Source organism: Monodon monoceros, unplaced genomic scaffold, assembly GCF_005190385.1.
Source record: "Monodon monoceros isolate NGI ecotype Baffin Bay Population unplaced genomic scaffold, NGI_Narwhal_1 Super_Scaffold_9, whole genome shotgun sequence".
Lineage (NCBI taxonomy): Eukaryota > Metazoa > Chordata > Mammalia > Artiodactyla > Monodontidae > Monodon > Monodon monoceros.
Genome location: NW_021703786.1, coordinates 36,392,204 through 36,418,468, shown reverse-complemented (window position 1 = coordinate 36,418,468; position 26,265 = coordinate 36,392,204). Strand labels below are relative to the sequence as shown.

The following is a 26,265-nucleotide window of genomic DNA, read 5'->3' as shown; positions in this document are numbered from 1 at the left end:
ACCGGGGCACGAACCCATGTGCCCTGCATCGGCAGGCGGACTCTCAACCACTGCGCCACCAGGGAAGCCCTGGCAATAGGTTGAGCAACACTGGTATGTGGAATAAAGCGGAGGCGAGTGCTGCTGCAGACAGGTGCTGGGGAGCCTTTCTTCTGAAGGTGCGATGCTTACACAGCGCCTTTGAGAAGTATGGGGGCCGTGCGATCCTCTGGGAAAAGCGTTTCGGGCAGAAGGAATGGCCTGTGCAAAGATCCGAAAGCTGGGACTATCCGGCAAGCTCATAGAAGAGCAAGGGGTGGCGTGGACGGGGTCTGTGAGCAGAAAGGAGCAGAAAGGAGCGTGGTAGGAAAATTCGTCAGTGGGCAAATCAGGGAAAACCCTGTATTGGGTTATTGTTAACAATCCTTCATACAGTTCAGTGAATTTCTGGTATATTTGTATTGAATTTGTATTGGATTGAGCACATGAAAGTGGTTCCATCTAACTATTATTTTTAAAGAATCTGTTTTGCTCTGTGCGGAGAACAAACTCTGGGTGGCCGAGTATGGGAGCCGGGAGACCAAGCAGGATGCTGGTGTCATAGGTACAGGAGGGAGAGGTGGGCGGCTTGGCCTTGGGTGTCAGTGAAGAGGTGGGAACTGCCAAGTGCTGCTACTGTGCCCTGGGATGGAGAAGCCTGAAAGTGGATCAGTTTTACTAGGGGGAAAAACCAAGGGTTTATTTTCTGGATAATCAGCATAGAGATGATATTCAAAGCCATGAACAAAACCCAGATTTATATCTGAAATACATTTTCGTCATCTCAACATCCTAAATTTTCACAAAAGTGAATAAATATATTAAGTAATTTTAGGGTTGAAATTTATGAAACATATTGATTGTCTAAAATGCCTCCTGCATTGTTAGATTTCATTAGTTGAATATCATTGAGTAATAGCTTTCACAGTGGAATTTTAATTTTTATCAATTTGGGATGTAAAGTAAAGCGATACTTTGGGGCCAGGAGGTTACTGTTAGAGAAACTTCATTATATTTTTAATGAAAGTTAAATTTAAAAATTAGCATTCAGACCTTGTCATTAGGTAACAGTAAGTATAGAGAGAAATGGACAGAGTCTGTCAGCAGCACTGAATTTAAGAATCACGAAAACTAGACAGATTTTGTTGAGCCGCTCCTGGTTTAACAGTCAAGGCATGGCTCAAGATGGAAGGTGAGCCTGTCACTGAGAATGAGTTCCTGTGTTTTGTTCTTTCAGGCTTTTTTGTTTTTTTGTTGGGTCTTATTCTGTTTCCGTGCCATTTATCGTAAGCAGACAATTGTATAGATGATTAGACTCATGTCTTTTGGTATTGGCAGGGATTTTCTTGTGTGAAATTAGTAATTAAACATGTAAACACTGGATTTTTTTTTTTTTTTTAGTTTTGAACTGTATTAAATTTATTTAGATAAACAGAACACAGAATAATGGTGATAGAAAAGTGCCAGTTTTATAACTAAATCAGTGTGGAGTAGCATGTTACATTGCTCTTCTACTTGGAAATATTCCAAGTTCTTTTGAAATAAGATATATAATTCTTCATTATTTAGTCTTAAACAGAGTCCCTTAAACACTGGGTTTTTAAAACAATATATTAGAACTTAGAAATATGAAAATGATAGCAAAATTCTTAGATGCTTGGGGAGGGGACAGCTGTAAAATACAGGGCTCTCTTCATACCAGGGTTTAGACACACACAGTCTGTGAGTAGATTTATTGAGATTTTAGGCTTTATTAGTGGAATTCTTTACCCATTTCTGTACCATGGATGCCACTGGCCATCTTGTGAAGTTTATGCACCCCTTCTCAGAATAATATTTGAAAATTTAATAAAATATATGAGATTGCAAAGAAATTATATTGAGTTACAGTCATCAAAATATTAATCAATCAAATCCATGATAAAGTAATACATATGCTTCTAAACTAATGCAGTACATTTCAAGATTTAGCAGTGGGCCTAATAACTATTGTAATTTATGAATAATGAGGAGGATCAACAATATTAGTGATTATCCCACACTGTATGGTCTATGGAAATATCTATGTTCCTGTTATTCATAGGTCTTGCTCATACTAACTTGGTTGTTGGCTGTGTTCATAGTTAAAGGGAAATGCTGAAGGTCAGTTAGTTAGGGAACTGAAAATAAAGAGGAGCTATTTTTTTCCATTCAGAGTCCCTGACACTCTGAATTCTATTCATGGACCTGAATCAAGTTTAAAGAGTATCAAAAGGGCCTAGACACATGAAGTATTGTGTTACCTATTATTAACTGTTATTGTTAGTGGCATGTGGTGTTTGTCATTTTATAGTCGCCACCAGAATTTTTCTCCCAGCCTCACAATTTTAAAGAAAAAACTCCCACATAGCACCAGTTCATCATTTTGAACAAGATGACCGTTTAGAAAAATAGATTTTATTTTTTAGGACAGTTTTAGATTTACAGAAAACTTGAGAAGATGGTACAGAGAGTCCCTATATACCCCACACCCAACTTCCCCTCTTTGTAACATCTTACGTTATTTTGGTACAGTTGTTACAATCAGTGAATCCACAGGATACCTTAATAAACTGAAGTCCATAGTTTATTCCGTTTTCCTTAATTTTTACCTAATGCCCTTTTTCTTTTCCAGGATCTCATCCAGATACCACATTGTATTTTCTGCTTAGGTTCCTTTTGGTTGTGGCAGTTTCTCAGACTTCCCTTGTTTTTAACAGCCTGGACAGTTTTGAGGAGGACTGGTCAGGAATATTGTATAATGCCCTGTATTGGAATTTGTCTCATGTTTTTCTCATGATTAGACTGGGGCTATGGGTTGAGGCAGTAAGATCACGGAGGTACAGTGCTGTTCTCTGCATATCACATCAAGGGTATATGCTACTAATGACTTACTGTGGATATTAACCTTGATCATCTGGCTGAGGTAGTGTTTGTTAGGTTTTCCACTGTGAAGGCATTCCCTCCCTGCCTTTCCATACTGTCCTCTTTGGAAGGAAGTATCTATGTGCAGCCTGTGTATAAGAAGTGGGGAGTTATACTCTCCATACTTGAGGGTGGAGTATCTATGTAAATTATTTGGAGTTTTTCTGCATGGGAGATTTGTCTCTTCTCCCTCATTTATTAATTTATGGAATCATTTATTTTTATCAGTATGGACTCATGGATGTTTATCTTGTGCTCTGGGCTATAATCCAATATTCCTTTATTTTGTTGCTTAAATTGTTCCAGCTTCAGCCGTTGGGAGATCCTACAGTAGGCCCCTCTGCCCCTTTGACCCACCCCATCAATGTGGATTATATGGAGACTGGTATTAGAAACCAAGATCTGTTTGCTGGGTGTACTTATTACTGCTGGGGTGTCATTTCTTTTATGTCCTCTCACCAGACAGAGTATTTGCATATATATAAACCTGTATATATATGCATATCTATAAACATTAGTATATGTAACCATCTGTATCTGTATTAAGCTAAACATAATCTCTTAATGATGTCTGTAACTGAACCATTACCACATGGATTATTCTAGCCTTCTCCTCCCCTCTGTAAATTCTCAATCCAACATTGGAAACTTGGCCTCCACCATCATCTTCTAATTGTTCAATTTCAGTGTACAGAAATGGATATAATCAGAGTTGTTGACCCATATCCCCATGGGAACCAACTTTGTCAACTAGGGAACAGTGCTTACGTGCAATTCCTTTTGCCTTTGGTCTCACAGATGCCACTCATTTCAAAATTGCGTAGGTCATCACCTTTCCCGCTACCCCTTCAATGAGGTTTTTATGTATTTGTAATAGAACTAGATTCTTTTATGTATTTGTAATAGAACTAGATTCTTTTTTTTTTTTTTTTTTAGAACTAGATTCTTTTTTCACAGCCTGAATTTCTTCTGGGGAAGAATGTGCCAGTTCTCTTGGCATATTAAATTTTGAACCTGGAAGATTTATGATTTTTCCACTTCTCATCTCCTGCATTTAGTATTTTACTCAATCATACTATTTACTTCTCTGAAAATTTTCCTGGACCTGCTCTCTCCCCTTCTGTTTCCACAGCTACCACTTGAGTTCAGGCCATTGTTGCCTCATTCCGGGATCTTCCAGTAGCCTGCCGGTCGCTCTCCCATTCTCCTCTTGTTCCAAATCCCACAAGTGCAGTTTGTCCCATTTTCCCATGACCGAGAACTTGAATTACTAATCTAATGCCTATTAGAACTTCTGTCTACAAGCCATGTCCTTTTAAGAAATCTAACCTCGTCTTCCGAGTGCCACCTCTGAGTTCACAATGTGGGAAGATATTCTTTGTACCCAAGGTAATCTGTTTGTTCCTTCTCTGATCCTGAAGTTATAAACTCTGGAATTCCCCTCCAACACTGTTTGTTACAGCCTGAAAAATGTGATTCTACATCAGCATCTTTTTATGATTCTACATCAGCATCTTTTTTTTGGGGGGGGGTACACGGGCCTCTCACTGCTGTGGCCTCTCCCGTTGCGGAGCACAGGCTCCGGACGCGCAGGCTCAGCGGCCATGGCTCACGGGCCCAGCCGCTCCGCGGCATGTGGGATCTTCCCGGACCGGGGCACGAACCCGTGTTCCCTGCATCGGCAGGCAGACTCTCAACCACTGCGCCACCAGGGAAGCCCTCTCATTTCTTTTTAGTGCTGAACAATGTTCCATCCTCTGGATGTACCAGTTTATCCACTCACCTACTGAAGGGCATCTTAGTTGCTTCCAAATTTTGGCAGTTATGAATACAAAGCTGCTATAAACATCTGTGTGCAGGGACTTCCCCGGTGGTCCAGTGGTTAAGACTCTGTGCTCCCAATGCAGGGGGCCCTGGTTCGATCCTGGTCAGGGAACTAGATCCCACATGCTGCAACTAAAAGAAGATCCCACATTCAGCTAAAGATCCCACATGAGGCAATGAAGATCCTGTGTGCCCTGACTAAGACCCAGTGCAGCCGAATAAATAAATAAATTAAAACAAGACAAAACATCTGTGTGCATATTTTTGTATGGACACAAGTTTCTAACTCATTTGGGTAAATACCAAAGAGCATGATTCCTGGATTGTATAGTAAGAGTATGTTTTATAAGAAACTGCCAAACTGCCTTCCAAGACGGCTGTGCTACTTTGCATTCCTGCCAGTAATGAATGAGAGTCCCTGTTGTTCCACATACTTGTCAGCATTTGTTGTCAGCATTCTGGATTTTGGCCATTCTAATGGGTGTGTAGTGGTAGTTCATTGTTTTAATTTGCATATCCATGATGATATATGATGACATCCTTTCATATGCTTATTTGTCATCTGTATATCTTCTCTGGTGAGGTGTCTAAGTCTTTGACCCATTTTTTAATTAGTTTTTTATTTTATTATTGTTAAATTTTGAGCTCTTTGTATATTTTGGAAAACAGTCCTTAATCAGATGTGTCTTTTGCAAATAGTTTTCTTAGTCTGTGGCTTACATTCTAATCCTCTTTTTTTTTTTTTTTTACACTACGCGGGCCTCTCACTGCTGTGGCCTTTCCCGTTGTGGAGCACAGGCTCCGGACTTGCAGGCTCAGCGGTCATGGCTCATGGGCCCAGTCGCTCCGCGGCATGTGGCATCTTCCCAGACGGGGGCACGAACCCATGTCCCCTGCACTGGCAGGTGGACTCTCAACCACTGTGCCACCAGGGAAGCCCATGTTCTAATCCTCTTAATATATATTATATTTTATGGAATAGAAAATGTTAATTTTAATGAAGTCCAATTTATCAATTTTTTTTTCATGCATTGTGCCATGGACGTTGTGTCTAAAAAGTCATTGCCAAACTTAAGATAATCTAGGTTTTTCATATGCTATCTTCTAGGATTTCTGTAGTTTTGCATTTTGCATTTAGGTCTGTGATCTGTTTTGAGATAGTTTTTAAGATGTGTCTAGATTCTTTTTTTTTGCACATGGTTGTCCATCTGTTCTAGCACCATTTGTTGAAAAGACTATCTTTGCTCCATTGTATTGCCTTTGCTCCTTTGTCAAAATCAGCAGACTGTATTTATGGGGGTCTCTTTCTGGCCTCTCTGTTCTGTTCCATTGATCTATTTGTCTTTTCTTTTGACAGTACCACAGTGTTTTGATTACTGTAGCCTTATAGTAAGTCTTGAAGTAGGCAGTGTCAGTCCTCCAACTTTGTTCTTCTCTTTCAATTTTGTATTGGCTATTTTGTGTCTTTTGTCTCTCCATATAAACTTTAAGAGCAGTTTGTCCATATCCGTAAAATAACTTGCTGGGATTTTGATTGGTATTGCATTAAATCTGTAGATCAATTTGGGAATAACTGACATTGACATTATTGAATCTTCCTATCCATGAACATGGACTGTCTTTCCATTTATTTAGTTCTTGGATTTTTCTCATTCTTTCATCAGAGATTTGTAGTTTACCTCATGTAGATCTTGTACATATTTTGTTATATTTGTATGTATTTGATTTTTTGGAGTGCTAATGTAAATAGTGTTGTGTTTTTAATGTTAACTTCCCCTTGTTTATTACTAGGAAAAGTGATTGACTTTTGTATATTAACCTTGTATCCTGCAACCAAGCTATAGTGTCTTATTATTTCCGAGGGTTTTTTTTTTCTTTCTTTCCCTTCCCCATCTTTCCCTTTGGTAGCCATAAGTTTGTTTTCTATGTCTGTGAGTCTGTTTCTGTTTTGTATATAGATCCTCTCTTCATTTGTATTATTTTTTAGATTCCACATATGATTGATATCATGTAATATTTGTCTTTCTCTGACTTACTTTACTAAGTACAGTATTCTCTAGTGTCTTATTATTTCTTAATGTCTCATTATTTTCAAGAGGTTTTTGATGTATACTTTTAGATTTTCTACATAGATGATCATCTTTTTGTGAACAAAGACAGTTTTATGTCTTTCTTCCTGATCAGTATACCTTTAATTTCCTTTTTTATATATTGCATTAGCTAGGATTTCGAGTTTCATGCTGAAAAGGAGTTGTGAGAGAGAGAGCATCCTTTTCTTTTTCCTGATCTTAGTTGGAAAGCTTCTAGCTTCTAACTGTTATCTGTAGGTGTTTTGTAGAGATTTTTTCCTCAAATTGAGGAAATTCCCCTTCATTCCCATTTTACTGAGTTTTTTTTTTTTTTATCATGAATCAGTGTTGGATTTTGTCAAATGCTTTTTCTGCATCTATTGATATGATCATGTGATTTTTCTTCTTTAGCCATTGACGAGATGGATTACATTAATTGATTTTCAAATGTTGAAACAGCTTTGCATACCTGGGTGAGAGTTACTCTCTTTATTTGTATTATTGATGAAGTAATTGGGAGTGCACTCTTCATACTTGTATGGTGCTAGAGTAGGAGTTGTTATAAAAAGTGAAGCATAATCTTGCTGAGTTAGAGAAGTCTTCCATCATAAAATTCAGGATAGACAGTTTAATTTGTTCAAATGGGAAAAAGACTACATATACATATTATTGAATGAGATGATTTGATCATTACTCACCATTATACTGCTGGTATGGGTGTAAAGAGCAAAGTAAGGAAAAGGTTAGAGTTGTTCAGGGCAGTTTGGAATGCAAGAGTCAGAAGGTAATCGTATGATACCCAGTTGCATTGCCACTGCCTATTAGAGGGGCAGATTGTATAGGCATATGTACAATATGTACTTTATTTTGCTTATTTTATTTCTATTTTATCATATATATTTTATATATATATATAAAATATATATTTTCATCACTGTTATTCTGTATAATGATATACAGACAACTGAGATCAAAATATTGCTTCAACATCCTGGACTTTCTTCTCTGATTTGTTGGGTATGTTTTCCTCTCACCTATTTTTTTCTTTCTCATATAACTAGTACTTTTATTCTTTTCTCTCATGTCCACTGTATTCAATATTCATATTGTAGAAAGATGGCTGACTGCTTTTCTGGCTAATAGAAACCCTTTTTCCTTAGCAAATTCTGGAGAATTACTTATTTGTATCAATTCAGTACTCTTTGCCTTGGTTTCTTTAACAATTTCTAATATTTTATAAGGATCACATGTTTCTTTTTGCATTGTAGTTTTGATTTGTATTTCTCTAATAATTAGTAATGCTATGTCCCTAGATGAGAATAGTGCCGGGTTCAGTAAATATTTGTTCAGTGAATGAATGAATGGCTAAAAGCATATAAACACATTAGCCTTACTTTTACGGTAGAAAGCACTCCTTTTTTTAAAAAAGAGACTTGGTTAATTTAGAGGTTGGTTTAGTTTTTATTAGTATGGTTTTTGATACATTTGTTTTTTCATATTCTTCTCTCTCATACGTTGTATTTTTTCTTCAGGCTATTTAATGATACAGAATTGTTATAAAGTTAGAGGCTTTCTTAACAATGACCCGTTATTTTAGCGCCAGATGATCAGAGAGCTGGAGTCCCGTGTCCAGCAGCTGACTGGAGAAGCAGAGAACAGTAACTTACAGAAGCAGAAATTAATTCAAGAAAAGCTGGAACTTGAGAGATGTTACCAGATAACATGTAATGAATTGCAAGAAGCAAAGGCAAGGTATTGTCTGAAGTCAGATATCTCTCAGGTGTGGCTGTAAAGTACTGATATTAACTCTATTAAATTATCTGCTGAAATTAATCACACTTGTGCATTTAACTTGGGAGGTTTCCAATCTAAATGCGGCCATTTATTAAATTTTTTAAAGTACCATTTAATATAAGAAGCATACTGTTTGAAAACAGTTGATAAGAATGTGGATACTTATTTGATATATTGAAAGATAATGCATTTGGATTTGGTTGACTAAAAAGTTCCATTTTAGAGATTGATTATAAATATATTGGAAATATGTTCTATTCTCTGATTGCTTTTAGGTGCAACACATTGCATAAAGAGAAGGATCATCTTGTAAATGATTATGAGCAAAACATGAAACTGTTACAAACCAGATATGATGCTGATATAAACCTTCTGAAAAAGGAACATGCTCTTTCAACTTCTAAGGTATTATAGATGCTGGTAGATGTCCATACAAAGTACTTATTTCCTTTACTCAGCATATAGCCAAAGGTAGTAGAAGCTAACTACTATCTGGCCTTTAAATTAGTCTCTCCTTTGCTTAATTTAATGCTAAGTGTCTAATATATAGCATAACACAAATATTTAATAAACTAAAATCTGCTATAAATTAACCCTTTTAATTACCAAAGTTTTTAAAGGAGGAAACATAAAAATCCGAGAAGAAATGTTCAGTTGTGTTAATAATACATATTTTGGAGTAACTCTATACATTATTATTATTATTTTGAAATCTTGGTTATGCGTTAGTTTTCCTGCCATCACATACGCTTATATGAGCCCACAGACACCCTCAGGGGCACTCACACACTTTTGTGTCAGATAATTGAAACTTTCTGCAAAGAAAATCCTATAGCCTCAATACTAAAATAGTCAATTACTTGATATTTCATGAATTAAATATTCTAGTGGATTTGGTTTTAAAATTAAAATTTAAAAAGTTTTCTGTATACCTATTCTTTTTACGTCAGTATTATATTTTCATAACTTTAAATGCCATGCAGTACTTAATTTATCTTTTTACTTTAAAAGATTTTTTAACTTAAAGTTTTTTAAAAATTCAGATTTATAGATAATTTTAATTCTAACTGAAGCTTCAGGGGGGAAAAAAGTTAAATTTATTGAACCAGAAGTTTGTAGGATGGTAGAAAAATCAAAGTTTCATTTTTTTATTATTTTCTTAAAATCTTTTTAGGCATCTGGTATGATTAAAGAATTAGAACAGAACATCTGTCAATTAAAACAGCAGTTACAGGAATCAGAACTTCAAAGAAAGCAACAGTTAAAGGTGAGTCCTGTATTTTTACACAGAATAATGGCTAAAACTCACCTCTCCTTTTCTTGGTGTATACATATAAATGAGAGTCGATGAAAAAAACTCAGAAATGCAGGTAGCCATTTCTGATTCTTTTATTGCACTGTATCATTTTTCATCTTATTTACTTTAACAAAAGTAGATGCTAATGGGATATAGAGTAAAAAGAACAATAATTTTAATTTGAACAATCTACTTTTTTTGAGATTAGTTAAAAGAATAAACCTTATTTAAATACATTATTATTTTAGAATTATTTCCTCTCTTTAAATTATTATCTGCCATTCTTTATAATTTCTCTCTCTTTCTTTCACACCTTTAATTAATTAATTTATTGTTTTGGCTGCACCGCTCGGCATGTGGGATCCTAGTTCCTCGACCAGTGATTGAACCCATGCCCCCTGCGGTGGAAGTGCGGCGTCCCAACCATTGGACCACCAGGGAACTCCCTCTTTCACACCTTTTAGATCTTGCCTTTTCTCTCATGGTCAGAAAGTACCAAGCACTTCCACATGATATAACTTCAAACTTATTATTTTCATGTTGATTCATTTGGTCATTTTTAAGTGATCTCCTAATTCTAAGGGTCAGAAAGTTTCTCTTTCACTGTAAAGTATGTACTTTTGAGAGTGGTAACATCTTCAGATAACTAAGGTTTTATGGCCTCCAACATAAAGCTATGCATGTTTCTAGTTGTAGTTTAGAAAACTGGACAGGTAGGGCTCTCTTAAATATGCAAGACTCAAATAAGGTTTGTCATCAAAGAGATTGATTTGTTTCATTAGATTGCCAATTTTATTGACCTAGAAGCAATTTTAAGTATAATAAAGATAAATATTTATTATTCACAGGATCAAGAAAATAAGTTTCAAATGGAGAAATGTCACTTAAAACGCACCTATGAGAAAAAGGTAATATGTTTCATGGGAAGCTATGACATTTAAAATAGCACATGAGGCAGTTAAGAATGAGGGTTGATTTTTATACAGCCGTGCATTCCAGCTCTTATTTCTGAGTTCATTTCAGTTAGCCAGTAATCAAATTTTTCTTCTTTTTCATGTTTACAAACAGCTTCTTCAGTTTGATTTTTAATTATATCAACATTAAAACACCACTTCTCTGTTATATTTGAGTGAAGAGTATTATTATGTTCACCTTTCATAATAACCTTTTGAAATTATATTTTCTTTCTACCAGTAAAAATGTGATGTGACTGTTGGGTGTTATTTTTTTCTGTTGTATCATATGTGTAATAAGAACTCTAAGAAATTAACCAAAGAATATGAAACAGTGAAAGCATTGTCTACTACGGTCGATTAGTAAGAAATGGATTAGTCATTGTCTCTTGCGATTTAGAGCAGTGACGGTAGTGACTGTTTCTACTGGTGCATGCTGGTGTCCTTGTTACCAGTAACAACTAGGGTCACTGCCACACTGTTGACACCTTCGGTGATAAAGTATAGAATTCTATGTCTGTGGCTTTCAAACTTGAGTTTTGAATTTGTTGTTTGCTGTATGACTGTAATTGAAATAGCAAAGATTTTGTTGCTGCTTTTGTAATTATTTACAGTTCTAACATCCACCAAATTAATCCTCTTGTAAAATACCCACATAATGGAAAATGAGAAAAAAGTTACCCCTTCAACTAATTAAAATACATACAAATTAAAATTAGACAGATTTTATAGCACAAAGTTGTTAAAAGATGTAATACCACATCTTATCTATGCATATCGTCACAGCAGACATGCATTACATGCTTTCACGGGGCGAGGTATCACACCAGGCACTGGATGCAGGGGAGGGGTTGAGGGTGAGCTATCCATAGACGCTGCTCTCCAGCAGCTTAATGTCTGGGAAGAAGAAAGTTTCTGTCCTTCGGAAAAGTGAGTGTTTCTTCTGATGTGCATTGACCTAAATATGTGCTCTTTAAAATTATAATTAATTTTCTTATTGTTAAAGTGTCTTTCCCCTGCAGTTTTAATATAGCTCAATGCAAGATACTGAATATATTTCATGCCTACAAAATGATATCTGAACAGGAGGGAGAAATACTGCTTTCACTGAAATAAAGAATTTTTTCGGTTTCTGCTGTTGAGCCATGCAGCTGCTTAACAACCTGGCTTACCCAGAGCAGACCGTGCGCTGTCATAAGCCTTGTTCCCCGCTGCCTGAGGCATGCACATCCTCCGGGTGTACCTGTTAGTCCTTTGTTCTTTCTTTGGGCGGATGTCTGGCTCCCCATCCATCAGGGCCACCTTCCCGGCCTCCTGCTCTGTCACACTCCGTGGTCAGCCCTCCTCCTGAGTGATGGTACCTGCTTACCTGTGAGCCCCAGAGGGTTTGGTACCAGGAGGAAGGTGCACACTGACTCATATACAAGATTGTCTTCCTACCCCAAAGTTGAGTCCGCCTGTGGGCCGTGACATACAGAGTTGGGGCTGGAGAGGCAGTCTCTCCTACCATGGTCTTTTCTTGGCTGTTCGGCCACTGAGTAAACTCAGGTTTCTGCACCAGCCCCTCTCCCTGATGGACACACACAAGAAACAGAATGTTAAAGCTCAGCTCATCCCTAGCCAGCCACCTTCCCCCATCCTATTCTGTTTCACTTCAGGGAGCAGACCTAAATCCTTTTAATTAGGTGTCATAACTACAGCTTTTCCCTTTCCGTGAGCTATCAAGTGGTCTCGCTTTTAAATAACGTAACTAGTTAAAGAGTGTTAATTGTTTTCAGTGTAAATAAGATGTGTTTAAAATAGCAGCCATCTGTAAAGAAAAATAAGTGTAGTTGTACATATTGCATACGTTCTAACGTTATTTGTATTGGAAGAAAATGGCGCTCAGCGTGCCACTTTTTGTTTTACAATTAATTCCATAATCTCCCCCTTTTAAATTGACATCTGTTCTTCTTTCTTTATTAAACCTGCTGTGATCTCAGCCCTTGAAGATTTGATGTCCTGTACCCCCCTCAGGGAATATCCTCTTTGACTGCTCAGAGAGCTGACATAAATCTTACCGAGCACCAGACTGTGTAACCGGATAGCCAAGTGGGATGGATAGCGCTTTTGTTTTTGTCTTAGTCAGTGTTACAGGTGTGCGCATTCAGTAACTTTTGGTATAAAACTAAGTTCTGAATATCTGTTCAGGAGGAGGAAATGCCATCTGAATGACATTATTTCCTCATGCCAACAAGAAAGCAGCGTCAGAGTCTAAGTTGTCTTTGAGGTAAGAGAAGCAGCATCAGATGCTCTCCCTGATTTGAGCGCACACATTACCTAATGGTCTTTATTGATCTCTGTGGCTGTTACCTGCTCTTCAGATCTTCGAACATCAAACAAATAATAGGTAGTAAAACTGAATTTCATTGTTTGATGAAGTGTCCTAATCTGTTAAATCAGGAAACGGTTAGGCTGAATGATTTTACTAGCAAGGAAACACCTGCCTCCTACAAGTAACCTGCTGCCTGTTTTCCACACAGGCACCAGAGAGTTAAAAGATGGTGCTGTTTACCAAAAGACGTTCATGAGACAGATGTTAAGCATGTATATCCTAAAATGTGCTGGAATTGAAATATCTACTTATAATAATTCTGAGGTAACTGTGTCACAGTTGAGATCTAAAGTCTGATGGAGTTCAAAATTATTAGGAATAGTTATTCCAGTCTTTAGTGTTTATATATAATTCTTTTAATTAGGTTAAAAAAATTTTAAATTTACACAGTTCTATGTGTATTGCATAGTGTTTTCCAACTACTACCGGCCTAATTAAGAGGACAGGTGTCTTGAGTGAAGCTTTAAAAAATGAAATTGTGCAATGAAATGATTTATAGAGTTAATGGCGCGCAATGCACCGTATTTGTCATGGTGAGAAGCAGAGTGGGCAGTGTGGTTGCGAGACGCGGGGGGCCGTCAGCTGGTCCGTGCACGAGCCAGCCGCGGTTCCACGCTCTTCTTTATGCTGTGGTATCTGCCGCCGTCTGTTTCCTTGCACATAGCAAACCTCTTTCTTCTTTATACAGGCACACCTTTTTGATAACTTAACCTCTTAGGGTGCACGGGAATGAAATCTACATTTCCTAAATGCTCGATAAATGTGCTTCTGGCTACCTGACTCACTCATTTACAGCAGACGCCCATGTTGGAGAATATATGCTGTGTCTTTGTCTATCTGGTTTGTTTCCATTATTTAAATTATTAAAATTCATTTTTGATGCTAACTATATAGTAGGGAAAGGATTGCAAGCAAGTCAGTTTAAGGCTTATTTCCCACTGCCATTACTACATTCAGAAGCAAAGGTTGGCAGCAGCATTATTGCCGTCACCCCCAGCTCTCTGGAATATAGGTAAAAACTAAAAGTATAACCCCAAGGGCCCCTTTAGCATTCAATACAAATATATTCAATTAAGAACAAATAAGCAAAAAACAAACCCAGAACAGCATTTATTGACTGTTGTAGTGCGGGCCAAGTGTTGTGCTGAGTGCCGAGGATATAAAAATAAATGAGAAACAGCTTTTAGCTTTGAGGAGCCACCAGCTCAGAAGCCTGTGCGTTGACACATGCATGTTTCACTCAGAAGGAAGGCTCTCATTCTCCCACCCAGATAGCCTCATTGCTGCTTTAGAAATGGTCCTAATAGTTTAGAAGCGATAAATTAGATCAAGGTGCTTGGGTAGCACAAGCCAATCAGGAAGTGGCAGCTAGAACTTGACCAAGGTTAAGATTGAATCGTGAGTGGTAAAAAGTGCTTACGAGAACTCAAAATTCTTAGCAGTTCAGGGGCCGTTTTCTGAAAGGGCAAATAGTCCACAGGGAATTCCATTATGTGGCATGCTGTATTGTGGTTTGGGGTGTTCATAATGACCTTGAATTTTCAAGAAAATGTTTGTGTATAGAGTATTTAGTCTGAGGAGGTGATGATAATTAACACTGCTGAGCATTTATCATGTTCCCAATATTGACCTAAGAGCTTTACCTGGAGTCACTTATTAAGTCCATCACAGTTTTTGAAAAGAATGCTCATCCTGATTGCCGTCCTCATTTTCCAAAGAGGCGACTGAGGCACAGTGTCGAGTAGCTTGTGAAGGGGCGAAACCTGTGCAGTCTGGCTCCAGAGCTTGCGGTCATAATCACCGTGTAACCCTAATAGATTTTTCTCAAAGTTGGTTCAGTTTTTGATATCTTCACCAAAGCGGGTAAATCTCAATTATGCTAGCGTGCAGAGAGTCCTGAGTCCCAGAAGAAAACTGAGCAGGAAATCGAGGGGGAACCCTGCTCGTGCAGCCAGCTGGAGGCCAGTGTGTCAGGTGCTGTTGACTTGCCAGTGACTCTGATCGCGGCTCCTGCGAGGTTTCCACGTAACGTGCGGTTTCGCAGAACCCAAGACCTAGTCTGTGGGGTGAGGGAAAACCTCCCCAAACCCTCCTGGGGATTTCCTGGGAACTGGATTTTCACTGCAGCTCTGAGGAGACCTCACTAGGGGACGTGGGACAGGAGCAGCGTTATGCCCCCCGTATTTTTTTTTTTTTTTGGTCAAGCACCAAATCTGAACAGATAATACTCTGTTTAAGAATGAGTAAGAGGAAGAAGCCAGAATGGGGTCTGTGGAAGAAATATTGTGGAGCAAAGGGAGGAGAGCGTGATACAGGTGACTCAGAGAAAGAAGTTTCTTCAAAAGAAAACATTAAGAAATTCATCAGTAGAATCCCTGAAGACATGATGTCCATGAAGGAGAAACAGGTATCATAGGGAAAGAAAAGGCTGAGGTGGAAGTGGAGGTAGTCTACACCTTGGTGATCGCCATCACAGCAGCCAGTAGGCGCTTTTGATCAAATATTGTCCTGGAAAAGCTCCCCTCTGTCCTCACTCTTTCACTTTGCAGGCAGTTTATTTTATTTATTATTTATTTTACTAAAATACCAAAGGAGAAAAATATAAGAGAATTGTAATAGGAAAAGGCCAAGGAACATAGAATTTTTGAGCTAAATAGTTCTCTGTCCAAACCAATGAATAGCTAACTAAATACAGATATTTTTGAGGAGCACTGATTCAGTGTTTGAAAAGGTTTGTGACTGTGTGGGGGGGGGGCGTGTGTGCGTGCGTTTCGTTGACTTCGTTCTTCTCCCTCCTCTCCCATCTCCTGTGCCCCACCAGGCACACAGTCCGCCTCCCCTGGATTGCCGGCGGGTTGTGCTCGGGACCCCCGCCCGCTAAGTGACTTGAGCTCCCTTACCTTCCAGCTGGGCTCTGCGCCCTCAGCTGTCCCCTCTGTGGGACCACAGCTGCTGATTTCCTCTCCCCTTCCCTCCAGCTGTAGCAGTTTCCTTTTCCTATTTTTAGATCCGTATAATGGGTCCATGTTAGGTATGCTTATCTGCATTTGCATACGAAGAGCTTTCTGTGAAGAGAAATATTCATTTGACCCTCATTATTCTTGCTGCCATCCCACCTGTTCAGAGGATGCCACATTTAGTAAAGAGATTCTCAGGGTGGGGGGACTTCCCCCCAGACTCAGTAGATGTTTATATAGATCATTCCCAGAAGTGGAAGACTGTTTCATCATAACCTGTATGTTTTTGGGGAATATAGACACATTATTTATTGTATTCTCCTGTGTCTTGTTGGATTACTTTCCTTTGGTTAATATGTAATGTTAAAAATTTCAAAAGTGATTCCTCCCTTTTTGAATTTCTTACATATCAGTTTATTTTACAGGGAATCCACGTGCAGGTACATTTAAACAATGATTAACTTTGACCAGAAAATTATTACTGGGAGAATACTGTTAAGATAATTCTATGGTAAATGATTATGGTTAACCAAGCCTCTATCTTGAAAAATCTAAATCTAATTTTATATTAAAAATAGATTTAAGATTACTGTTTCATTGTATTTCTCCTTTGAGTAAACTTGACTTGTCTTTCAGTAAATTTTACATCTTTGTCACGGCAGGTTCATGACTTGCAGACTGAACTTGATAAAGAAAAAGAAGATGCTCAAAAGAAAATCCATAAATTTGAGGAGTCTTTGAAGTGAGTAAAATTGTAATATAGTTAATTAAAAGAAATACGCTTATTCTAAACTGTGAGCCAAATTAGGTAACTAAAACTCAAACATTATAATATTTTTATTATAACCGTGCTGTGGTTTAGCTCGAGTCGGTTTTCTATTATCATTCTCTGTTTTCAGAATTTTATTACTAGCCAGTAAAGGAAAAATATCAGTTCAGCTGTCTTTAAACGATAGGAAGGTAAGAAAGACAACTTAGTGGTTTCAGATGCTTTCTTCCTCTCAAATGAAAACAGATTTAAAAACAACAATAGCAACAATAAGATATAGATCTAGGACATTTAGAAGTTCCTCTGTAGCTTTTTTGGGAGGAATTTGGGTAATGAAATGTTTCAGTTGTTATATTTAGAAATGGACTACTATACAGGCATTGTTTATCAAAGGTTTTGTCTTATGGTACGTAAACATACACATTAAAATGTTACATTTTATTTGTCTTTTCCATTCATTTACTAAGTCGATTAGGCCCTACTGATCACTAGGTATTATCCTGCAGCTTTTAGCTGGAGAACATTGATTTATTCAGTAACGGTTGCGTTCTCACCATGTTTCAGGCAATGTCTAATTCTTCCTTCCTGGAGGACCTGTATTGTAGTCCAGTTGGGAAGATATTCATGCACTTTGGCAGTTACAGTCCGGAGTGATGAGAACTTTCACAGGATAGAGGTCAATAGGGTACCTGCCCCAAGAAAGTGATTTAGGAAGGGAAGCTTACTTGGGCACAGTATATCTAGCTAACTCCCAGTGAATCAGCAAATTCCATTTTTTATGCTTTTCCAAACCTCCAAAGAGGAAAATTTAGAGAAAGGCCAAAAAGAATATCTAGGATCAAAGAAACCTAGTATCAGATTCTTCCTGGGAAGATTGCATAACCGGAAGTTCCCTCTCCTTCACTCTGCTTGTTAGTAAAATGTCCTGAATGGGTTGCTGAATAGGACATCTTAAAATAATCTATGTGCTGTGACATCGCAGGATATCAGTTTCTTATCTATACCAGGATTGGTGCTTATTTGTTCACATCACCACATATGAATTAGGTGAAATTAGAGAACTGTAATGTCCATTAAACATTAAGCCAGATAACTGTATTTTATACCCCAACTTGAATAGTGACACAACTAGGGCATTCTTGCTTTATGGATGGGATGCCCTCCCTTTATCCCTCATTAATTCATTTTTTTTCCTCCTTAAAATGTTGATTCACAACTTTCTTCGTATATTCAACTTACCACACTTTCGTTTCTTTTTTGTTCTACCTTGTCTCTTTTTTTTTGTAATTTCTTTATACTTTTTCCATTAGCTTGTTGATGTGTATTTTATATCCATAAAGGAAGAGGTAATTCCTTCAAATAACAGGAAATCAACAAATATTTGTCTAGTACCTACAATGCCTATATACTGTATTATCATACGAAAGGAAATCGAAGGTTTAGAAACTATAGCTCAAGACATAATCCTGTTCTTAACAATTTTATAGTCCAGGGTAGGCATTTGAAGTCCCTGGAGTGTTAGGTATCAAGTCGTTGACATAAGTGCAATTGGAACAAGAAAGACTGTTGGCAATTGGAGAATTGGGAGTCGATGTCTAATACAGCATGGTCTTTTAATGTTCACCAGTGGATGGTGAAAAAAACCCTGAAGCCTCTGTAGTTGCTATATGCAACATAATCTATTTAAGGCTTTAGAGGTCTTTACCAAAATACCAAATTTTACTTGGAGTTAAAAAAAGCTAGTTTAGATTGTTAATAACATTCCCCTGTGGATCTGTTTCTTCCATTCCTTGTGTAGATGATGTCTTCATTTACACTAAATGTTGGTATGACCTTAACAATATAGCACCTGGTATAGCAGGAGCAATCTGGTCTGAAAATAGTAGCGTAAGTTATTGTGTGGTCTGAACTTCAAAGTAAACAGTACAACCTGGCTGTCTTCCCAGAGGAAAATATTCTGGGGCAACTGCTACTGCTTTTCAATCTAAGAATAGTGTTAGACCCGGTTGGTCCAGAGACAGTTTCATTTTTCTAAAAGACAGGTATATGATATGGAAATTTGCCATGATTATTAGCGTTTTTTTTCTGTAATAAAAATATACACAAAGGTGAAAAAAATCTCACTTTTAGAATGTGGTGGTATTCATTCATTTATTCATTCATTCTTTCACTCAGTAGGGTTGTTGAATGTATAGTGGAGGATGTCAGAGAGCTGGAATTAACGTGTGAATTAATGTACATATAAATACATGATAAGTGGATCCAACTCAATCTTTGGTTTAGAGCTCAAGTTGATACTTCAGACCCTGTTGGTATTTAAGAGGGACACTGATTTGAAGTTAGCACTCACTGTAAATGTAACTCCTAAAGCTAATTTGCCTACTTGTTACTGTTTTTCAGAAAAATAAGAACAGTTTAATTAATATTACTGTCCTACTACTTACAATTTTTATTCTACACATATCCTAAACAGTTTTTTGCTTCCTATTTCATTTTTGTTGCAGAGAATATTTTAATAACCTCCAGTAACTGAAAATTATCGAAACTATAACTGTAAATGGTATGAATTTTTTTTTTTTTTTTGCGGTATGCGGGCCTCTCACTGCTGTGGCCTCTCCCGTTGCGGAGCACAGGCTCTGGACGCGCAGGCTCAGCGGCCATGGCTCACGGGCCCAGCCGCTCCGCGCCATGTGGGATCTTCCCGGAAAGGGGCACGAACCCGCGTCCCCTGCATTGGCAGGCGGACTCTCAACCACTGCGCCGACAGGGAAGCCCAATGGTATGAATTTTGTGTGTTCATTTTTCAAAGATAGGTAATTAAAGTAAATGGGAAACGTAGTGCTGAATGGAAAATTACCATAGGTAATAAAATAACTTGGTGTAACTCTCTGAAGGACTAACACTGAAAAAGTATGTTATTTTTTTGGAGGAGTTAAAACCTATGAACAACAGATGTAGATAGTATAGATTTGGTTTATCCCTTTTTTGATATTTATATGTTTACCAAATTTGACTTCTAAGTTTTTGGTGCTATAAAACTAATAAAGCATTGTTCTGAGATATTGTATAAATTGACTATTTTAAAGCATTCAATGAGACATTCCAAAGTCATCTTTTTGTAAAATATTTATTTATTTTTATTTTATTTATTTTTGGCTGCATTGGGTCTTTGTTGCTGCGCGCAGGCTTTCTCTAGCTGTGGCGAGCGGGGGCTACTCTTCGTTGTGGTGTGCGGGCTTCTCATTGCTGTGGCTTCTCTTGTTGTGGAGCATGGGCTCTAGGCACGTGGACTTCAGTAGCTGTGGCACGTGGGCTTCAGTAATTGTGGCTCACTGTATTCAGTAGTTGTGGCTCGTGGGCTCTAGAGTGCAGGCTCAGTAGTTGTGGCACATGGGCTTAGTTGCTCTGCGGCATGTGGGATATTCCCGGATCAGAGCTCAAAGCCATGTCCCCTGCATTGGCAGGTGGATCCTTAAGCACTGCACCACCAGGGAAGCCTCATCTTTTTGACTGATACCTTTTTCAAACTCCTCTCTGGCAGTAAAATACAAAACTGTCTTGAAACATTTATTCCGATCCATTTTAACTTTTTTGTATTGTCAATTGTAAACATCATAAATATTTCTACTCTGACACTAATATATATAAGCTTTCTGTTTTTCAGTTAGTACTGAAAGTGAGTAGTGGTAATTTCACTAGAACATGTTACAAAATCAGTCTTTAGATGATATGATTATGAATGACCTTACAGGAAGCAAGCCCTTGTTTAACTAAAACATATTCTTTCTGTTGTAGTTGCTAACATATACATGTACATGTATACATGACTGTGTCTGAATGTATCCACTGCAAATAAAGCTTTTACTGGGTTTAAAAAAATACAGAGAGATGAGGCAAATTTAAATCTGGGCTGTAACCTCTCAGGCCAGACGCTTTGATGTTACTAAAACAAACAAACATGCATTTTTGGTAATAGGAGGTGTCTCATGAAAACTGGATATTTCATGAGTCCCCTTTTAAATCATTATCTTGAATTTTTGTCACAATTACTTTATAACCCTGAAACATATGTTTAGCTGACTTTTTGCCAATTTATATAATACACAAAATGTAGATATGTGAGATATTTGATTATATAAATATTTAGAAATGTCTGTTAAGTTGGCTCTCATTTAGACTTTGCTGTCAATAAATATAAGGAAAAGTGAAACAGTGGCTTCTTGTACCCTTACAGTTTTTAAAAATAACTTTTTAAAGCTAGGTAATAGAGTTCCATGGTTTGAAATATGAAAGATAGGAAAAATGAGCATACAGGGAAAAGTCCCCTTCCATAGGAGCCCTCTCGCTATACATTTTTCCTCTTGGGAAGGAGCAGTGTTACCAATTCCCTGTGTATCCTTTCATATGGAAGCACCGATACTCTTTCCCCACTATCTCTTCCCCTTATGTGCTACCTATATCCTGATTTTTTTCACTTAACGTATCTTGAAGGTTATTTCATGTAAGGACAGAAAGAGCTTCCCCATTCTGTTTTATGTATTTGATGTACTTTATTTCACTAATTCTTTATTGATGAACACATGATGAAAATGTTTCCATTTTTCTCCTAGTACATATATGGTTTGATTTTAACATTTAAATCTGTGACCCATTTGGAATGTATCCAGTGTAGGTTGTGAGATATGGATCCTGTTGTTTTTGCTTTTTGTCAAATGGTTACCCAGTCATTTCAACATCATTAATTTAATGATCTAGCCTTTCCCTCTTCAGAGTTCTGCTACAGAACCTTTATCATTGGACTTGGGTCTAGACTTCTGGTTCTGTTTGAGAGATCTGAAAATGCTTGTGCCAGTCCCATACTCTGTTGATTTCCACTGTTTAAAGGTAATGTTTAGTGTCTAGTCAGACTACTTACCCTGTTACCCTGTGCTTTTTCAGAATCTTCCTTTTTTTCTTGTTTATATTTTTCCATTGGAGATTTATAATTAGCTTGTCTAGTTAAAAAAGAAAAACCATTAGTCTTTTTGTTAATGTTGCTGAACAGATATAGTTCAACAAAGGAAGAACTGACATCTTTTAATGTTGAATCTTTCCACACACAACATGATACACCTCCCTTTGTTCAGGTCTGCCTCCGTGTCACTCTACAGCCAGATCCTGTTTTTGAAACAGACAGTTTGCAAGGAATTTGTGTTACTTAACTATCACAAGTTGGTTCTTTTATATTAAGTGTGTATTTTGACTGTCTATTAGGGTATGTGTTATGAAGCTTAAAATACATAGGGAGTTGTATATTCTGGGTTTGAAGTTTCATACAGTTTGGGATGTGGATTTTAAACTCTCTGTACTTTTGGTCATACTGTTTATTTTTGAATGAAGAATGTAAAACTCTTGCAGGTATCACTTGTTTGTACTTCTGTAGCCATTTAATACCTTAATATGTCATTTTAATCAAACTCATTTATTAATTCCTCCCAACATCTATTTTGTTCTAGGAACTTTGTTGGTACTGAGTATAAAGTGCCTGAGAAAGCAGGCAAGGCCTCTGCTGTGGCCACAGTACGTGGCTGCACAGCTTTCCTGTTGAATGCCCCACCGTGTCAGTGTATCAGTGCAGGACACTGGGTGTTGGTCCCCACAGAGCACAGGGCACTTCCACAGAGACCCTGGGTGACGGTTGGTGTGTTTTCCTTGCTTCACTTGGTAACATGAGATATTCTTGATTTTATTTTATTTACCTTAGTGTAAAATAAGCACTTTGCCTCCTATTGAACAACGCATTGTTGGGATTGCTGCATTGTTTGTAAAAGTAGACATTTTGGGGCTTCCCTGGTGGCGCAGTGGTTGAGAGCCCGCCTGCCGATGCAGGGGACACGGGTTCGTGCCCTGGTCTGGGAAGATCCCACGTGCCGCGGAGTGGCTGGGCCCGTGAGCCATGGCCGCTGAGCCTGTGTGTCCGGAGCCTGTGCTCTGCAACGGGAGAGGCCACGGCAGTGAGAGGCCTGCGTACTGCAAAAAAAAACAGACAAAAAATAGACATTTTGTAATGTGGAAAAAAAAAAAATGAAGTGTTCCAGTCACTGTTTCAGGAGTTACGATAGTAATTTACAGGAAGTCCAGAAGCAGTCTGCTTAACCTTCTGTGTCCATAACATCCTTTTTAAAGCTCAGTCGCCTAAGGGCCTCCTCATCATCTTACTGCTCACCTGGCTCTCCCTCAGCTGGTTACCATCGACTCAGATGTTCAAAGTGCACCATGTTCCTCCTCTGAGTAATTTTTTTTTTTCTATTCCTGTATGCAGAATGAAAATCAGTGTTTTTTCTTCCAGAGGCTGACCTAATAGAATGTCTTTAAAGCTACTCAACTTTTCCTTTTGGAGAAAAAAAATCTTAGGGATTTAAATACAACGTCTTATTTTCATCATGGAATTTCTATCCAGAATTTTTTAGAATGCTACTGATTTTTTATAGTTCTGATTCCAGATAGCACTGTGAGTTTTAAATGCTTCCAGGATCATATCATTAAAATAATGGGTGAATACAGGAAAAGTAAATAACAGTAATGTTTTTTTTCATTTTTATTAAACTTTTTATTTTGAAATAATTTTAGGTTAACATGCAATTGTAAGAAATAATACAAAGAGACCTTGTGTACACTTTATCCAGTTTCCCCATTGGTAACAGCTTGAAAATCTGTAGTACACTATCATGACTAGGAAAGTGACATTGACATAATTAACCCATCTTGTTCAGATTTCCTTGGTTTTACATGTACTCATCTATGTGCTTGCACGTGTGTGCATGTGTGTGTGTTTGGTTCTATGCAATTTTATCAGAGTTGTTTACTGGTATATCCAACATCACAGTTCTGTCACAACGAAGATCCCTTGTATTGCCCTTTTATAAACATAACCATATCCTTCCTACCCTCTCCCCATCTTGACCTTCCTGTCTTGAAATTCACTGACTAATTGTAATTTGTTCTCAATCTCTATTTTCTTCAATTAAAGAAAAATGTTATGCAAAAGAATCATATATAGGGAATCACACAGTATGTAACCCCTTGGGATTGACTTTTATCATTGAGCATAGTTCTCCTGAGATTCATGGAAGTCATTGTGTGTATCAGTTGTTTACATCTTTTTATTGCCTAATAAGCAGTTGTATGGATACAGCATTTTTTTGTTTGTATGTTTTGTTTCTGTTTAGTTTTTACCAGTAAACCACTGACGAATATTGGATGTTTTTAGTATTTTCTATTATGAATAAAGCTGCTATGAAGATTGCGTACACGTGAACATGTGTTTTCATTCCTCTGGGATAAATGCCCAGGAGCGGAATTGCTGAATTGTATAGAAACTGCATGTTTAGTTTTATAAGAAACTGCCAAACTGTGTTTTGGTTGCTGTGCCGTTGTATTTTCCCATTGGTAACGTATGAGTGACCCTGCTGCTCTGCATCCTTACCGGCTTTAATGTTGTCACTATTTTTTTTTTTTTAACATCTTTATTGGAGTATAATTGCTTTACAGTGGTGCGTTAGTTTCTGCTGTATAACACATGGAATCAGCCATATGCGTACATATATCCCCATATCTCCTCCCTCTTGCGTCTCCCTCTCACCCTCCCTATCCCACCCCTCTAGGTGGTCACAAAGCACCGAGCTGATCTCCCTGTGCTGTGCGGCTGCTTCCCACTAGCTATCTATTTTACATTTGGTAGTGTATATATGTCCCTGCCACTCTCTCACTTCGTCCCAGCTTACCGTTCCCCCTCCCCATGTCCTCAAGTCCATTCTCTACATCAATAACAGTAATTTTTATTAGAGTTTATTTCAGCAAGTAAATAGTTCCTGTACTTATAATACGTAGTTACAGTGAACTTACTACAAGAAACAACATAAAATATCTGTCTTTATTTCTAAAACAGACTGAAATTGTTTACAGTATAAGCAAATGTTAACATATAATTGAAATTAAAATCTATCATATGCATGTAAAGAAGAGTGGATATTATTGTACCAGAAATAAAATTATTTCTAATTTAAATACTAAATTTAGTATTTAAATTCTAAACTTCCCTTGACCTGAACTCTTTCAGGTGGTTTTGGGAGACATTTGAGTTTAGTGTACGTTAAGAGAATGGACTCTGGATCCACTTATCACGGGTCCACATTCCAGCTCAAATCACTAGCTGTGTGACCTTGGGCGTGGTGCTCAGTCTGTGTGATTAGTATTTACAGCTGTAACATGAGGATGATAATAATATCTTCCTCCTGAGGTTGTTAGGAGGCTTAGAGTGTTTAATACAAAGCACTTCAAACAGCGTTTGTTGTATATGTATATTAGCACTTATTATTTTATTTCTCATTATCTTATAAAGGATACAAACAAGTTCGTCAGAAGAAGTAATCTTTTCCTGGCACAGTTTTTTTTTTTAACAGCTTTATTGAGATTTAATTATCACCCCATAGAATCTACTCAGTTTAAGCATGCAGCTCACTGATTTTTAGTAAATTGAGAGTTGTGCAATGATCACCATAGTTCAATTTTAGAACATTTCCATCATCCCAAAAAGATCCCTCATGGCACCAAATTTTAGAAGGAAATTATCATGATTGATTTTTTTCTGACCAAAAGGAATAAGTAATAAGGGACAGGATCTTCAATAGTTATTTTGCAGAAAATGCTAAATGGCCACTTCTCATTCTGACCCTCAGTGAAAGCTGAAATCATAATATTAAGATGTGTTTTGGCATTTTGTGGAGACCTGAGCTAATGTAGCCCTGATACGTTGCTTCCAAGTTGACTGTCTGATGTTTTAACTTTGATACAAGGATGAATTTGAAAACAGATTCTGTGTGTGCGTGCACACACACGTGTGTGTGTGTAAATGTGCTGAAAGGGGCCTGGAAATACATATATGCCAAAGTGTTGGGGTGATATCCATGTTTTCCTCTTTATATTTCTGTATAGTTTGAATCTTCTCCAATAAGAATATTGTATGTTACTTTGGTATCTTAAAACAATAGTAAAGACAAAAGAAACCAGTAAAGATTTTCGAAGGAAGAATGACAAACATTGATGATGGTTATCTTTAGTTGGTGAGCATATGGGATTTTAAAAAATTCCTCTACATTTTACATATTCTACAATAACTGAGCCCAGCAACCCCTCAGAGTCTTGAGAAGTTTCAGCTTGTCTCAAATCACTGAGCACTGGGTGGGGCAGCCTGTGAACTCAGACAGTTTCTGGAAATACCTGAACTCT

At 37.6% G+C, this 26,265-nt stretch overlaps 1 protein-coding gene across 8 annotated transcripts in view; it reads left to right on the top strand.

The window, feature by feature from the left end:
- CEP112 (centrosomal protein 112) overlaps positions 1-26,265 on the top strand; it is a 415,782-nt gene that overhangs the window by 93,650 nt on the left and 295,867 nt on the right. For all 8 annotated transcript variants that reach the window (XR_003792074.1, XM_029213161.1, XM_029213162.1 and 5 more), the window contains exons 13-17: positions 8,452-8,606; positions 8,924-9,053; positions 9,823-9,915; positions 10,794-10,853; positions 16,892-16,971. Coding sequence is in view for 7 of the 8 variants with exons in the window: in XM_029213161.1 (XP_029068994.1) it covers positions 8,452-8,606; positions 8,924-9,053; positions 9,823-9,915; positions 10,794-10,853; positions 16,892-16,971 (518 nt within the window). In the remaining variant the exon portion in view is untranslated. The remainder of the gene's footprint in view (positions 1-8,451; positions 8,607-8,923; positions 9,054-9,822; positions 9,916-10,793; positions 10,854-16,891; positions 16,972-26,265) is intronic.